The sequence below is a fragment of the Prunus persica genome, chromosome G1 (assembly GCF_000346465.2).
Source record: "Prunus persica cultivar Lovell chromosome G1, Prunus_persica_NCBIv2, whole genome shotgun sequence".
NCBI lineage: Eukaryota > Viridiplantae > Streptophyta > Magnoliopsida > Rosales > Rosaceae > Prunus > Prunus persica.
Window position 1 is genome coordinate 46,670,906 of NC_034009.1, and position 14,872 is coordinate 46,685,777.

The following is a 14,872-nucleotide window of genomic DNA, read 5'->3' on the forward strand; positions in this document are numbered from 1 at the left end:
CGACATGATTGAATTGGATGACGGATTTGCTTGTGAGAATCCAATCCAATGCAGTTAGTTTCATTCTTATTTTGCTTGTGTAAGTATTTATAAAAGGAAAAGACGAGGGCCTTTTATTCAAAACGCCCAAGTGGACTTATTCACTAACCGAAAAAGAAAAGACGATAAAATATGAGGGGATGAGAGGCAATGACGCTTCTTCCTCCTCCTCCCCTTATGGAGTTTTCCTTTAAGACTTATAGGGGAAGAGAAAGTCTAGGATTTTTTTTTCCAAAGTAATCCAATCTCTTAGCCAAGAATTTGTAATTTTTATCTAAAGGCCCTCCCATTTGAGAGAAAAAAAAAAGGGGGTTTCTAGGTTGAATGGTCCCTAAATTTTTACTCAATTCGCATTTTGGTCCCTCAATTTTCAAAATAGTTCTTTTGGTCCTTTAACTTCAATTTCGTTAGGACAAATGGTCACATCGTCAATTTTGTCAAATTTTTAGTTACATTTAGGGTAAATGGGTCTTTTCATGTTGGTTTTATTTCTCTCCATTGTGAAACTCGCCTTTGCTCTGAAATTTGTTCAAAAGGTATTTCTGATATGCCTTGTAATGAACAAGTGAATGTTGAGACTGAAGCTCAAGGGCTAGGATAGATTTCTGATGATGGGGCATGTTCTAATGCTTTATATTCTGATGGGAACACCTCAAATGATGAGAATAACAGTAGCTATGTGACAAAAAAACAGAGGATTCGCCTACCAACGTTCAAGAAATATAGGAGAGCTACTGACCTTAAAAATTCAGAGTTTCATTTTGAGGATGCAATTTGCAAATCGAGATCACTTGAGGTCAATGAGTTAAGAATAGAAATAACCAAACTTTTCAGATTCCATAAGCCATTTTCATAACTAATAACATTTCAAGATTGCATAAGTAATTTATAGAATTACATTAGCTCCAAAGTTTTCACTGCGCTTGCTCCCATACACTTTCCAGACATGTTCAACGCTATTATCATCATCAACATCACAATGACCATAAATAAAACACAAATGTCCACACTCATCCTACATTATCTTTGTGGATACCTCATTATATTGTCTTCCAATAAAAGTATTGGCAAGAGGTTGCAACTGATTTTAATGGGAAGGAGAGTTTCACAATGGGGAGAAATAAAACTAACATGAAAAGACTCTTTTACTCATAAATTTAATGAAAAAATTAACATAACTAAATTGTGAGACCATTTGTCATAACAAAATTAAAATTAAAGGACTAAGAGAACAATTTTAAAAATTAAAGGACAAAAATGCGAACCGGTCAGAGTTTAGTACCATTCAACCTAAAAACCCAAAAATAAAATAGCAGGGTTAATTGCATAACCCTAACTCCCGCCATTCTCTCCCCTCGCCTCTCTTCTCTCTCTTATTAAAGCCCCTACCCGTCAGGCGACATATTTCTTCTCTTCCTCGACGCCGCCGCACATCTGGCTCTCCATCTCTGCCGCCGCCGAACCATTCCGATTAGGTGCTTTTAAGTAAAAAGTGTTGATTTTCTACTTGCCCTCTTTTGGGTTTTCTGTTATGAATACCTGAAGTGATTTTTATGTGAAAGTCTCTTCTTTTGTCTTTAGAAGCTGATAGGGTTCCTAACATTTCACTGCACCTGAAACTAGTTTATTTGTAAAACCCCTGCTATTTTGTGTTAATCTTTGGACTGGGAACGTAATGATGATGCTTTGTTTTGGAAAGTCAATATCCCCAAGCATATAATGATTAATGAAGCTTTTTTTTGTTTGACAATGGAAAAATCAGAGCGATTATTTGCTCTTATATATTGCCCATAATAAAATTTGTATTTGATGTTGGGTTTTACCTGCTGTTCTAGTTTTTCTTTTTTCATTTGTGTTCTGTTTAATGTGCAGGAAATGGCTTCGTCTGATGATGATCGAGCCCCAGTGAAGGCTGTGGCGAAAGGGGCGGATATAGAGAAGAAGAAGAAGAAGAAAAAGCATAGAGATAAAGACAATGATTTGGACAAAAACTTCATGATTAAGCCCCAGAGCTCGACTCCCTCCATGGACACCTCTCAGTGGCCTATCCTTCTCAAAAACTATGACCGCCTCAATGTTCGAACTGGACACTACACCCCTCTTCCCTCCGGGTATTCGCCCCTTAAGCGCCCTCTTGCCGAGTACATCCGATATGGTGTTATCAATCTTGACAAGCCCGCCAACCCCTCTTCGCACGAGGTTGTCGCTTGGATTAAACGCATCCTTCGCGTAGAGAAAACTGGCCACAGTGGTACTCTGGATCCTAAGGTTACGGGTAATCTCATTGTCTGCATTGACCGAGCCACGCGACTTGTCAAGTCCCAGCAGGGTGCAGGGAAAGAGTATGTCTGTGTTGCACGCTTGCATTCAGCCGTGCCTGATGTTGCCAAGGTGGCTCGTGCCCTTGAAGCCCTCACTGGGGCTGTCTTTCAGAAGCCGCCTTTGATATCAGCAGTCAAGAGGCAGCTTAGGATTAGGACTATATATGAAAGCAAGCTTCTTGAGTTTGATGCAGATAAGCATTTGGTCATTTTCTGGATTTCTTGCGAGGCAGGAACCTATGTGCGTACACTCTGTGTCCATTTGGGTTTGCTTCTTGGTGTGGGAGGGCATATGCAGGAGCTAAGGAGGGTCAGGTCTGGGATTATGGGCGAGAAAGACAACATGGTTACCATGCACGATGTCATGGATGCTCAATGGGTGTACGATAATTACAGGGATGAGAGTTATTTGAGGAGGGTCATTATGCCTCTTGAGGTGCTCTTGACCAGTTATAAGAGATTGGTTGTCAAGGACTCAGCAGTGAATGCCATCTGCTATGGTGCCAAGTTAATGATTCCAGGGCTGCTCAGGTTTGAGAATGATATTGAGGTTGGAGAGGAAGTTGTGCTTATGAGTACCAAAGGAGAAGCAATTGCATTGGGAATTGCTGAGATGACCACTGCTGTGATGGCAACTTGTGATCATGGTGTGGTGGCAAAGATTAAGAGGGTGGTGATGGATCGGGATACTTACCCAAGGAAGTGGGGATTGGGACCAAGGGCGTCCAAGAAGAAGAAGTTAATTGCAGAAGGGAAATTGGATAGGCACGGGAAGCCTACTGAGAGTACCCCTCAAGAATGGATCAGGAATGTGGTTTTACCTACAGGTGGGGATTTTATTGTTGCAGGCACTGCTGCTGCGCTCTGCACTGAACCTGCCGTGGCAGAGAAGGAGAAGGAGAAGGAGAAGGAGAAGGAGAAGGAGAAGAAAAAGGACAACAACAAGGATGAAGAGGAAGCTAAGGAGGGGTGTAAACGAAAACTAGAGGAAAGGGCAGAGAGCCCTGTTCCTGTTCCTGCTAAGAAAAGCAAAAGTGAAGAAGTTGAGAAGTCAGAAAAGAAAAAGAAGAAGAAAAAGGACAAAGAGAATGGTGTTTTGGAAGCTTCCTATGTGGAGAAGTCAGAGAAGAAGGTGAAGAAGGAACACAAAGATAAAGTTGAAGCTGGTTCACCTGAAACGGAAAAGTCTGAGAAGAAAAAGAAGAAGAAAAACAAAGAGGCCGAGAACAATGGTGCTGCGACTCCCACTGCCGCTGATGACGAGGCTGATAAGAGTGAGAAAAAAAAGAAGAAAAAAAGAAAGGATAAAGCAGATGCAGAAGAGGATTAGGAAGGATTTAGGATTCGGATCTTTAAATGGCAGAACTAGTTTTGAATGTATGCCTTCTTTTAATTCCATCTACAATGAGAATTTTCGTATGACTTTAAATTTTCTTATCTTATATAAGTAAGTTTAATGGACTTGTTTCAGGGCGAACTAGTTTTTTTTTCCGTAGTTTAGCCCTGTATTGCAGGCTGTTTTCTTCTTGGTCGTCTGAGTAATTTCAATTCACCATTTTCCCTTTTTTTGTCTTTTTTTTCTTCCCTCAAACGTATGAATGAAAATGCACTTCGCTTGCTGTACGGTTTCCTTAAGTCTCAACCATTCAGTGATGCTGTTGAGTTCAACCTTCTGGTTTGTATCTCTGTCTCTGTGCATATAAATTATTTATACGAGTTTAGAATTCAAGCAAACGCTAACCCATCATCGATGCAAATCGGTGGACATAATATTTTGGGCTCATGGTTGTTTCAAAGACGGACTTGGTTTTTTATTTATTTATTTGTTTGTTTGCGTTTGGGCTAAAACCTTTACAAAGAAACCATTGTTTGCATACCCTAAACCCTAATAACTACTGTTTTGGTTCCTCTTAAAAACAGAAGGAAGATTTGTGGAGGAAAGGGAGAAAAAGGGTTGTCTCTGTGATCTTAAAATGCACGGACGACCCCGCAAAGCCCCGACAAGAGAAGATGAAGCAGGTTCAGCAGGCAAGGGCAAAAAGCTTGGGTCCCTCCAGTCTCAACTCCTATACAACCACCACAAGAAGATTTATAACGAGGAAGCTCTCGACCTCAGTGCCAAAACCCTCCAGATAAACCCCGACTTTTACACTGCTTGGAACTACAGAAAGCTCGCTGTCCAACACAAACTCGCTGCTTCCCACCCAGACTTCAACTCCATTTTCGACCCAGAACTTAGACTGGTTTGTTTGATTTTGATTTGATTTGTTTTGTGGATTGAGAGACTTGAAATTGATGTCTCTTATTGATTGTTCCTATTCCTGTAGGTTGAGATTGCGTTGGGAACGAATCCTAAAGCCTACGGAGCGTGGTATCATCGTGAATGGGTGCTAAGAAGGCTAAGCAAGGCTCATTCTTCTTCATCTTATTTGAATGATTATTTAGACCACGAACTCCAGCTTCTTGAAACATTGCTCAAGCGTGATTCCCGTAATTTCCATGCTTGGAATCACTGCAGGTCAAACTTCAGCTACCAATTTCCATTTTGTGCTGACACCTCAACTTATTTAATTTAGTTGGTTCCTTTTTCTTTTCTTATTTTCATTTTTCAGATTTCTAGCTGCATTGTTCAATACATCAGACCATGAGGAATTGAAGTTTACCAACGAAATGATACAAGATAACCAGGACAATTTGAGCAATTACTCAGTGTGGCACCATCGTAGGTAGCACTTGGATTTTCTTTTACCAATTTAAGTTTAATAATTGGAATTGGAAACCATTTCAAGTTGATTGTTTGATCCGAATATGTTGTCACCAAACAGCTGCTTTAGTCTGAATATGATCTATTTATAACTCTGACTCTGCTGTGATCTCAGTAAATTATGTTTCCTCGTTTTTGTTACTTGTAATTTTGGTTCTTCTCTTGCTGCTTCTTTTGTTTTGTTAACGGATTGTAACATGTCATGCATCTTCTTGTATTACCATTTTCCACCAACAAACCCATACATATAGTGCCAATGGGTTCCTACCTCAGTGGTTGAGGTGTTCCCTCTCCCCCTCAGCAGCACCTTGAAAAACCCAAGTAATATTTCCCCACCTCCCAGCGTTGACCAAACAAAAAAACCCGTACATATAGTAGTTCACAAGGCTACTTTTTTCAGTTTACGTTGGAAATATATTTACAACATTTGGAAGGCTCAATTATGTGATTCCATCTTCTGCGTTATGATGCACCCTTGCTTAAACATGTTTATTACTAGTTGAATCTAATTGAGGAACTTGCAGAGTACTTCTGTCTGGTTTGCTGAAGAAAAAGGCTCAAGGATTTTCCTCAAAAGAGAAGGTTTTGCATGATGAGTATGAGCTTGTGGACGGTGCTATTGTCGCGGGTACGGAAGATCAAAGTGGTTGGTTTTATCATTTTTCACTTCTTGAGCAAACGGTGAACGTGGATGCTCCTTTTCTTGTTTCTTCTTGGCCTTCCCATGGATCTAATGTCCTTCTATCGAGAAATAGGTGCTCAGATGACTGTTCTTTGTCTCAGTTTGACAGCTTCCATTCCAGTTCAGGAACATTTCCACTGATACTTTATTTTACTAAAGCTGTTCAAGGTGTAAATTCATCGACAATAACCATTGAATCTTCGTTTTGCACAAAAAATGATCTGCACTGGACTCCACTTATACAAAATAGATCCCAGTTTTTCCAAGCTTGGGTTACTCATATTATATTTCCAGCTGCAAACCCTCATTCTTCTGAACCTTATCTGCTGGAAATTAGTGTTGGACAGTCTCAGGGCATCATATCTCAAAACGGCTTTCCTTATAGCCATCCGACACAGTTTAACTTCAAAGTGCATCTATGCCTGGGAGAAACTGAACGAGGTAAAGTTGAAGACCTGGATGGGGATATAATTTTGTGGAAGGATGAAAATTTTCATGCACTCCAAACAAAATCGCAGGAGCCACATGAAGTAGTTTCTCTTGATCAGCTAATTATTAATGATGTTCATGAGCCAAACACTTCAAATTGGCGTGCAGCGATTGTTGCTAATGAAATAGATTTATTCCAGAACTTGTTATTCTGGTAGGCTGGTTTCATAGCTATGGCCGCTTTGAATTTAGAAGTTGCCCTTTTGTTACATTTCCTTATTTTTCTAAGTCATCCAACTTGTCTTTTTTTTTTTTTTTTTTGGCAGTAAAATTGGAATTCTGACGCTTGCAAGATTGTTGACAGCTATAAATGTTCTTTTGTCCCGATTTACAAACAAAACAGTCGATTCTAAAGAAGTTCTTGAACTTTATAAAGACTTAATAAAGTTGGATCCTTGCATTCTCAGTATTACAAAGATCAGCAGAGCTTAGTTTTCCCGCAGGAGGTAATGCTCTCTTCTTCTCATGTAGTCAAGCATAATCCTCAATCCTTTATGGATGTGACCTTACTTGTCGATGGTGCTGCTACATGTGCGCCTCGGGTCAATACCTTTTTGTCTGGACTACACTGACTTCAATGCTTTAAAATCAAATAATCTAATTTAGGGATGAAAGTGATGAATGAATACACCCATGTTGATGCATCTGTGTTTCAACCATTGTTTTAGTACCAGGGAATTGGATAGTATTGATACCTTGTTTATAGGATGCTTATGACACTTGAATCGGATAATATAATTTCTGAAGTGATAAAGCATTTGTTGCCCTAGCACATTATCCGCTGTTCTGGGTGTTGCAATTTTGCTTCTTGCTAAGACTGGTCCTAAATGATGTCAGTAGCTATGTGTTTCAACTTCACTTGAAGTGATTGGATAGGCTATTTTATTGGATTTCTAAATATTGGATTCTATAATTTATTTATCACATTTTGTGGGTATTGCAGGTAACTTCCAACAGGGAGTCTCTGCAGAGACACTGCTGTAGTTATAAAAATTTGTCTTCTGCAAGCATTGGTAATTATAAGTGTGTACGACTAAATAATATATCCTTATCACGAATAGGGTCTATTGAGAAATTATTGTGGGTTAGCATGCTAGACCTCAGCCACAATGAACTTTGTTCTATTGAAGGTGTGCTTACTTTTGTTCATGTTGTGAATCATTTATGTCTATCTCGTAGCCCTGCCTTCTTTTTATCCAGATTGTGTTTAATTTCCTGCAATTTACTTGGGAAGTTGTGCTTATTGCATATAGGTATAGTTTAATTTATTTATTTTATGACCAAAAAAATTAATTTATTTGTTTCCGACTTTCCGTCTTCCCGTGGAACTCATATAGTTGGGAAACAATTTTATATACACACATACATAGTTTGGTCAATCTGGGAATATATTGGTAGCCTGTTAGAGGACATCGCATGATTTAGAAATTGGATTCTGGAAAGCTTTTGTTTTCTTACACTAGCTGCAATGCTAAAACTTCTAAATTATACAGAACTTTAATTGTTTAGATTGTGAGTGGCAAATCATCTTTTTGACTTGGCTCTTTGGACAGGATTGGAGGCAATGCAGCTTCTGTCTTGCTTAAATCTGAGCGTCAACAAATTCAGTAGTTTCTCTGCCCTGGGACCTTTGAGATTGCTGAAGTCACTAAAAGTTCTGAATATCTCTTACAATGAGATAGGTTTACACACGATTGACACGACAAGATATCTCTGTTCATCTCCTCTTGCACACACAGAGGAAACTTGTTGAAACTGTGACGAAATTATGCCCAGGGGTGTCAGTGTGACGAATTATTGGGAAGCTTTTCTGATTTTTTTTTTTTTTTTGATGAAAGCTTTTCTGATTTTTAAAAGCTTGAGGTTGATGCAATTAGACATTGCGGGGAATGCAATTGCTGGTGAAAATTTCAAGTCATTTTTGGTCAAGGTAGTTCCTTCACTTCAGTGGCTGGATGGTGATAAATTGCATTAACCTTTTTCGTTGTCTAGTTCTATTTGTGTGGGTTTTCCCTTTTCATTTATCCGGTTCATTTGTCCGATATGCTAGCCCCGCACATGATTACACATTCACTACTCGGTTAATGTTGGTAACTTATTGGTAGGTAGCGGTTTGACTGCAGAATCAAAACAGTTCAAGTTTTTGTGCCAGCTTCCTTCAAGCTATTTATGTATTTATTTATTTTTTGTTCCAGTGAAAATGGGATTTTGTGTTTTCATGATATGTCGTGCATCTGAATATGAGAAGGCCTCTTAACTATTAGGGCATCAGGATGCTGTATTTTAAGCAAAAGATTATTGCATGTAACCAGAATATACACCCTCTCTCACATGTAGGGTAATCAAGGAATTGGAATCAGAACTAATCCCCTAGTTGATTACGGATTTTTAATGTGAAACTCACATAAGTGTATATTTAAATCTATGAAACACATTATATACATTGTGTATATCGTGCCTGTTTTCGACACAACCCAGTTTTATAGACCCGAAACCCAGTTGTAATTTGTAAAGAAGAATAGACGGAACGTTTTGATCAATAAGATTCATTAAAGAATTTCATCCCATGAGAAGGAGCTAGTAGTTCAATATGAGCCACACACACTAATCGCATGCTTGTATGATTGCAAAGGACATGGATGTGATATAAACTAATTTGTGCAAGAATGGATTGCTGCTTACTAACACAACATGGATCAATTCAATACCAGAAAGAGTGATTGTTCGAGAGGATATCTGTATAGTGAAACGGATTGATACAATGTACAAATGAGAAGTAACAAAACAAAATTAATGTATTGATAAAAGAAAAAAAGGGTACAAAATTAATGTTTGTATCAATCCCGAGACAAAATTGTAAATGTGGAATATGTGTAAGATGATGTATTAATCCAATGAATTACACTTCGGTATGTTTGGTTCATGGAAAAGATTTGATGGGAAATAATTTCTCATGTTTTTCCCAAGAAATGGAAGATGGAAGATTTCTTTCTAATGTTTGGTAATCCTGAGAAAGTAACAAAGAAAAACCACTTTGGTAATCCTGCGTATATATATTAATATATTTGTGTATATATATATACAGTCCCCTTCTATTGAGGGATCCCTCAAATAAAATTATTTGAGGGACGCCCTTTAGGGTACCCTACAATTTTTTTCCCAATGATCCAAACTATCTATTTTTTAGGTCTTCATTCATAGATCATCCTAACAAAAAATTAGACAAATCGGAAACCGTTTCGATATCTAATTATGTCTTACAAAATCAATGAACACGGTACTTCAAGAAAATGCTAAAATTTCAATAACTTAATTGAGTGGTCAAATGATATCGGATTCAAGTGATTTTTTGTAGGGATGATCTTTGAATGAGTATCTACAAAATAGACGGTTTGGATTAGTGAAATACAATCCGGAGTGGGGCCTACAAGGGGTGTCCCTCAAATAAGCTTATTTGAGGGATCCCTCAATGGAAGCTCTCTGTATTATATATACATATATATAATATATATTTCAACAATATAGCTATTCAGTTACACAGCAGGTTTTTTTTTTAAAAAAAAATTTATAGTATAGCCGCGCGGCTATACTATTTAAAATAATAACAATAAATAATCGGCCGCATGGGCTAGCCGGATTTTTAAAAAAAATTTAATTAATAGTATAGCCGGCCGGCTATACGAAAAAAATAATAATAATTGGCCGCCTAGGCACTAGGCGGGCGCCTAGGAGCTGAGCGTGTGCTTTTAAAAAATAATTAAAAAAAAATAGTAGAGCCGCGCGGCTATACGCTTTAAATATAATATAATTAAAGAGTATAGCCGAACAGCTATACGGGTCCTTTTAAAATTAAAATAGCCGGTCGGCTAATTATTGGTAAAATGATCTCCCAGTGTAAAACTTGGTTAAACGATCCCTATAAATATATCTTATTGCCGCGTATCACCTTTTTCTAACTTTTTGTTTTCCTCTTATAAAATCGTTGTCTGCCGTCTCTGGTTCGCTCTCACACAGCTTGCATATATGTATATGTGTGTGTATATATATTGAGTAATAAAGTACAATATATATTGAGTAACTCCACTACTAATAATAATACAAAGCATTTTGTGATAAAACATCCTGCTGGTCCGTCTCGCGTGAGCAAGATCTGTGAAATTAGAGATTTTGTTAAGAAGAATAATTCTCAGTTGTTATTGATAGAGCCAAAAGGCTAAGTATTTATAGAGATATTACAAGCTTAACTAGGAAAACTAGGTTACTTGGAGACTACTCCAAATCAATTACAATCAACTAATAAAAGGAAACTAAATAACAATTTAATAACGTTCCTAATTTCCAACACTTCCCCTCAAGTTGGAGGGTGGATATCAAGAACGTCCAACTTGCACAAGAGATTGTGAAAGGTATTACTCCCAAAGGTTGCTGATAAAGAGGCAGTGGTGTCACTGCTGTAAAGAGGGCAGCTGTGTCGCAGCTGTGTCACTGTTGTAATGAAGGCAAATTTGGAGGCAAATGGAGCAACGGTGTGCTGCTGTAAAGGGGGTTGTTGCTCCTCTCAAATCCGACGATGTATGAGAGTCGTGAGTTGAAGGAAGCAGCACCCAAATAAAGTTGTGTTGATGTTCAGCGCATGTTGCATGTATGGAGGCTGTTGTTAATGTTACTGATGTGCAACGATGGTGATTTTGTTGCTAATGTGCAACAAATATTGTTGATGATGCCTTTTCTTGAGGCTGAATAATGATGCTGCTGGGGCAACTGAATGATGGTGTTGCTGGTGCAACTGATTGATGATGTTGCTGGTGCAATTGTGCGGAAGCTATTGATGATGGTGTGCAGCTGCCTGTGTGCAGCTGATGTGTGACAAGGTGTCTGTCGCCCATATCTGCCCCTCAAATCCGAAGCTTGTAGAGGGTCGAGATTTGAAAAAGGAGAAGAGAGAATGAAAAATAATGATGAAAGAGAGATTAAAAAAGGAAAAGGAGCAAAGCCAAGAAGATGGCGTGAAAGTGAAAAAAAATACTTTTATTTTTATTTTTGGTTTGAAAAATGACCCACCGAAAAAAGGATATGACCCATCGAAAAAGTTAGCCAAAAAAAGAAGAAGAAGAATTGAGTGATGTGGAGACAGAAAGAAAATATCAAACTTGGCCAAGAAAAAAGTTAGGTAGAGAAAGAAAACAAAAAATTGGGTCTGATGTGAAACCTCAAAGAGAAACTGATATATCAACAAAGGAGAGAAAGTGAACGCTCATGTTGGGGTGTCGTGGTGCAAAGAAGTGATGGCAACACAGAGAGAAAAAGGACCAGCAGTTGTGCAAAGGTGCTCTCAGGAAGATTACGATAGATGGCTTGGATACGAGCGATCCATGGTTTCTAGCCAGAGGCAAAGAATCAATGAACACAGTGGCTGGTCAACAGCAGTGTAGAGCCTCCTGCGTTTGTTGGAGATGTCGTGGGTTGTCCAAAGACATGATGGCTCGGTGAGCGTTGACGAGGCTCACGGAGAGAATAAACAGCTCAGTGAGCAGTGACGAGGCTCACGAAGGAATCGCAATGAAGACGGCGTGTCTGCCACAAGTGTAGACGACTTAAAAAAATGATGGGTAGGCTCGATGAAGGCCGAAGATGCCGTGGTTGTGGCAAGCGTAGTAGACATGAAAACATGGGCTCAATATCTGATTGCAATAGAGAGCATGACTAGAGATAGCTCAACATGATTTGTATAGAGAGCAATACTTGTATGAAAAATATAAGAAAATTGCAGCGCCAAAGAAGGGTGCGACTGTTGGTTTAGTTAGATGTAGTAACTGTGGGATGGTATGGCTTTGGTAGCGGGAATAAAATATTGATCATTAAGGAGAGGGTGAACAAGACGACTGTAAAAGATGAATACCCATCATGGGTGAGGGATGAAAAGCGCCAACGACTCGCAATTTGGCAAAGGATTTCAAAGATTAGCAACTAGGGTTGTGAAACATCGGATTGTGAAGAAAATAAAGTTTGTAAAAAAGTTTCAAGAGATGCTCTAGAATCGGTGCTCTGATACCATGTGAAATTAGAGATTTTGTTAAGAAGAATAATTCTCAGTTGTTATTGATAGAGCCAAAAGGCTAAGTATTTATAGAGATATTACAAGCTTAACTAGGAAAACTAGGTTACTTGGAGACTACTCCAAATCAATTACAATCAACTAATAAAAAGAAACTAAATAACAATTTAATAACGTTCCTAATTTCCAACAAGATCAGCACCAGACCCGCATCACATGTGCTTCCAAGACGGAGTGTATATGAATGGATGAAAACAAAACGTTTCAGTTACATTTTCTATAACCTTGTAGTTTGTGACGTTTAACAGTAGTCTCTTAACTTTTGAAAATTGACAAAAACAACCTTAAAGTGATAAATTTTTTAACCAATAGCTTCTTTATTCATGAAACTATCAAATTAACTGCAATTTTTTGGGAGCCGCTAGGTGGCTAATTTTTTGCTTATATGAATGTCAAATTGATGGCATGACATTCCTCTACATTGATAAGGTTAAGGGTCCGTTTGATAATCATTTTAGGGTCCCTTTTTTGATAATTATTTTAGGGCTTGGTTGATAACCATTTCAATTTTACTTTTGTGGAAAGGATATAATGAGGAGTTTTGAGTTTTCATTTTTTGTGCTAGAGTATAGAGGAAAATGAAAGTGAGAATGAGAGTGAGGAGGATGATAGGGGAATATGGAAGCGAGGAGTAACAAAAGTGAAAACAAAAACTTGAAAGTGAAAACAATTTCAAATAGGTTTCAGTTTTTAGTTTTTGTTTTTACTTTTGTTACTCATCCAACCCATCCTCCCCTCTCAATCTCATCTTCACTCTCATTCTCCCTCTTTTTCCCCTATACTCTAGCACAAAAAATGAAAATAACATATTTATTAAGTATAGCCAGCCGGCTATACCCTTTAAATAATATATTTAATCAATACAGCCGCGCGGCTATAACCTCTAAGTAATACATCTAAATGAGAAAATGGTAGATTCTTATATGAGTAATAAGTAAAAAATCAAGAGGGAACAATAGCGACTCAGGTAATGGCCTAATAGTAATAAATAATGCTCTAAACTACTCTTGACGATAAAGGCAAATCAGGGATATTTTATTTTATTTTTTTTTAAAAAAAGGAACCCGCCTAGGCCTAGCCCGCCTAGGCGGCCGAATTTTCCAGAACTTGAATGGCGTGATTTTTTTTAGATTTCTTTTTTCCTGGCAGGTCTGGTAGCTCTGCAAATACTCAAAAATAGAGATCATCCCTCCTGTTGGTGATATGAGATATGAATCATTCTTGGACAAATCAAAGCAGGACATAAGAGTCTTCAGGGTTGGTGCTGGGAAGGTCATTGTTCATCAGCTCTAAGCCACTCCTTGGTTTCCATAAATTAGGGTGAACCTTGGGAGTTGCCTGCATTCAATCAATATCATCATAATCAAATGACCAACTGTCGCTTCGGTTTCAATTCGAAAGGAAAGTGAGGAGAAATCTAATAGGAAACAATTAGAAAGCATGTCATTCTTTACCACTCCACTGGAATTAAGATCCTGTGGCCATTTCCAGAGAAAATGAATGCCATTTGATGCCAACACCAAAATGGCATCACCTCCATTTGTGTAGAACAGCCTTGATATAATGAGAAGCTACCAAAACATTTTAATGGCGAAATCTGAAACTTAAATATTAGATATTCCCATGCTGATATGCTCCCAATGCATAGGCAATGAAAAACTACAAATCAGTCTCAGAATTGAGAGACCTCATATTGAATTATTTATTTTTCTTTTTCTGAAAGATAGAGTACCTTCAAACAGAATTGCAATTATGAAATATAGTATAGCCCCGCGGCTATACTATTTATTTTATTTATAACAAATAAATAAATAAATAAATAATTAATTAATTAATTAATTAAAAAAAATGGAACCGCCTAGCCCGCCTAGGCGGCCGATTTTTCGAAAACTTGAATGACATTTTTTTTAAAAGATTTCTTTTTTCCTGGCGGGTCTATTGCAATTATCAAACTTAAATATAGTATAGCCGTGCGGCCATACTATTTATTTTATAAAAATAAAATAAAAGAACCGCCTAGCCCGCCTAGGCGGCCGATTTTTCAAAAACTTGAATGGAGTTTTTTTTTTCAGATTTCTTTTTTCCTGGCGGGTCTGGCATCTCTGCAAATACATTTTGTCAACTCTCAGTACCATAAGAGTAAATCAAAAACTCCCAGAGAGATGCAAGATAATACAGCTGTTGGTATCGGTGGCAGCTTCTTAGGTCCTCTTCAAACAGGTTTAGATGATTCTTTCCATGCATATATTTTGCGGTCTTGTTTACTATTTAGTGTGAGTTTCCTTGTGAAAATGATTAAGCTTTCTTTGGAATAAACTTTGGGTTGTGTTCACTGGTTTGATTACATTTTGCAGATCCAAAGGCTATCGAAACAGCAAGGGGAAGGCAACTGCATTTGTAAGTACTTACGTATCAATTTTTAAGTGCTTATGCTTTCAAAATTTTGGAAAAAACTGTCATGC

At 38.0% G+C, this 14,872-nt stretch overlaps 1 protein-coding gene and 1 pseudogene across 1 annotated transcript; both read left to right on the top strand.

Moving 5' to 3' along the window:
* On the top strand, positions 1,270–3,983 carry LOC18793288 (H/ACA ribonucleoprotein complex subunit 4). Its single transcript, XM_007222002.2, has 2 exons — positions 1,270–1,514; positions 1,912–3,983. The coding sequence occupies exon 2, from the start codon at positions 1,915–1,917 to the stop codon at positions 3,688–3,690; it is 1,776 nt and encodes a 591-aa protein (XP_007222064.1). The 5' UTR covers positions 1,270–1,514; positions 1,912–1,914; the 3' UTR covers positions 3,691–3,983.
* LOC18791821 lies at positions 3,627–8,517 on the top strand (annotated as a pseudogene).

What these genes read in the sequence shown, in the direction of transcription:
- LOC18793288 (XM_007222002.2), top strand. Translation starts at nt 1,915, where the DNA reads ATGGCTTCGTCTGATGATGATCGAGCCCCAGTGAAGGCTGTGGCGAAA.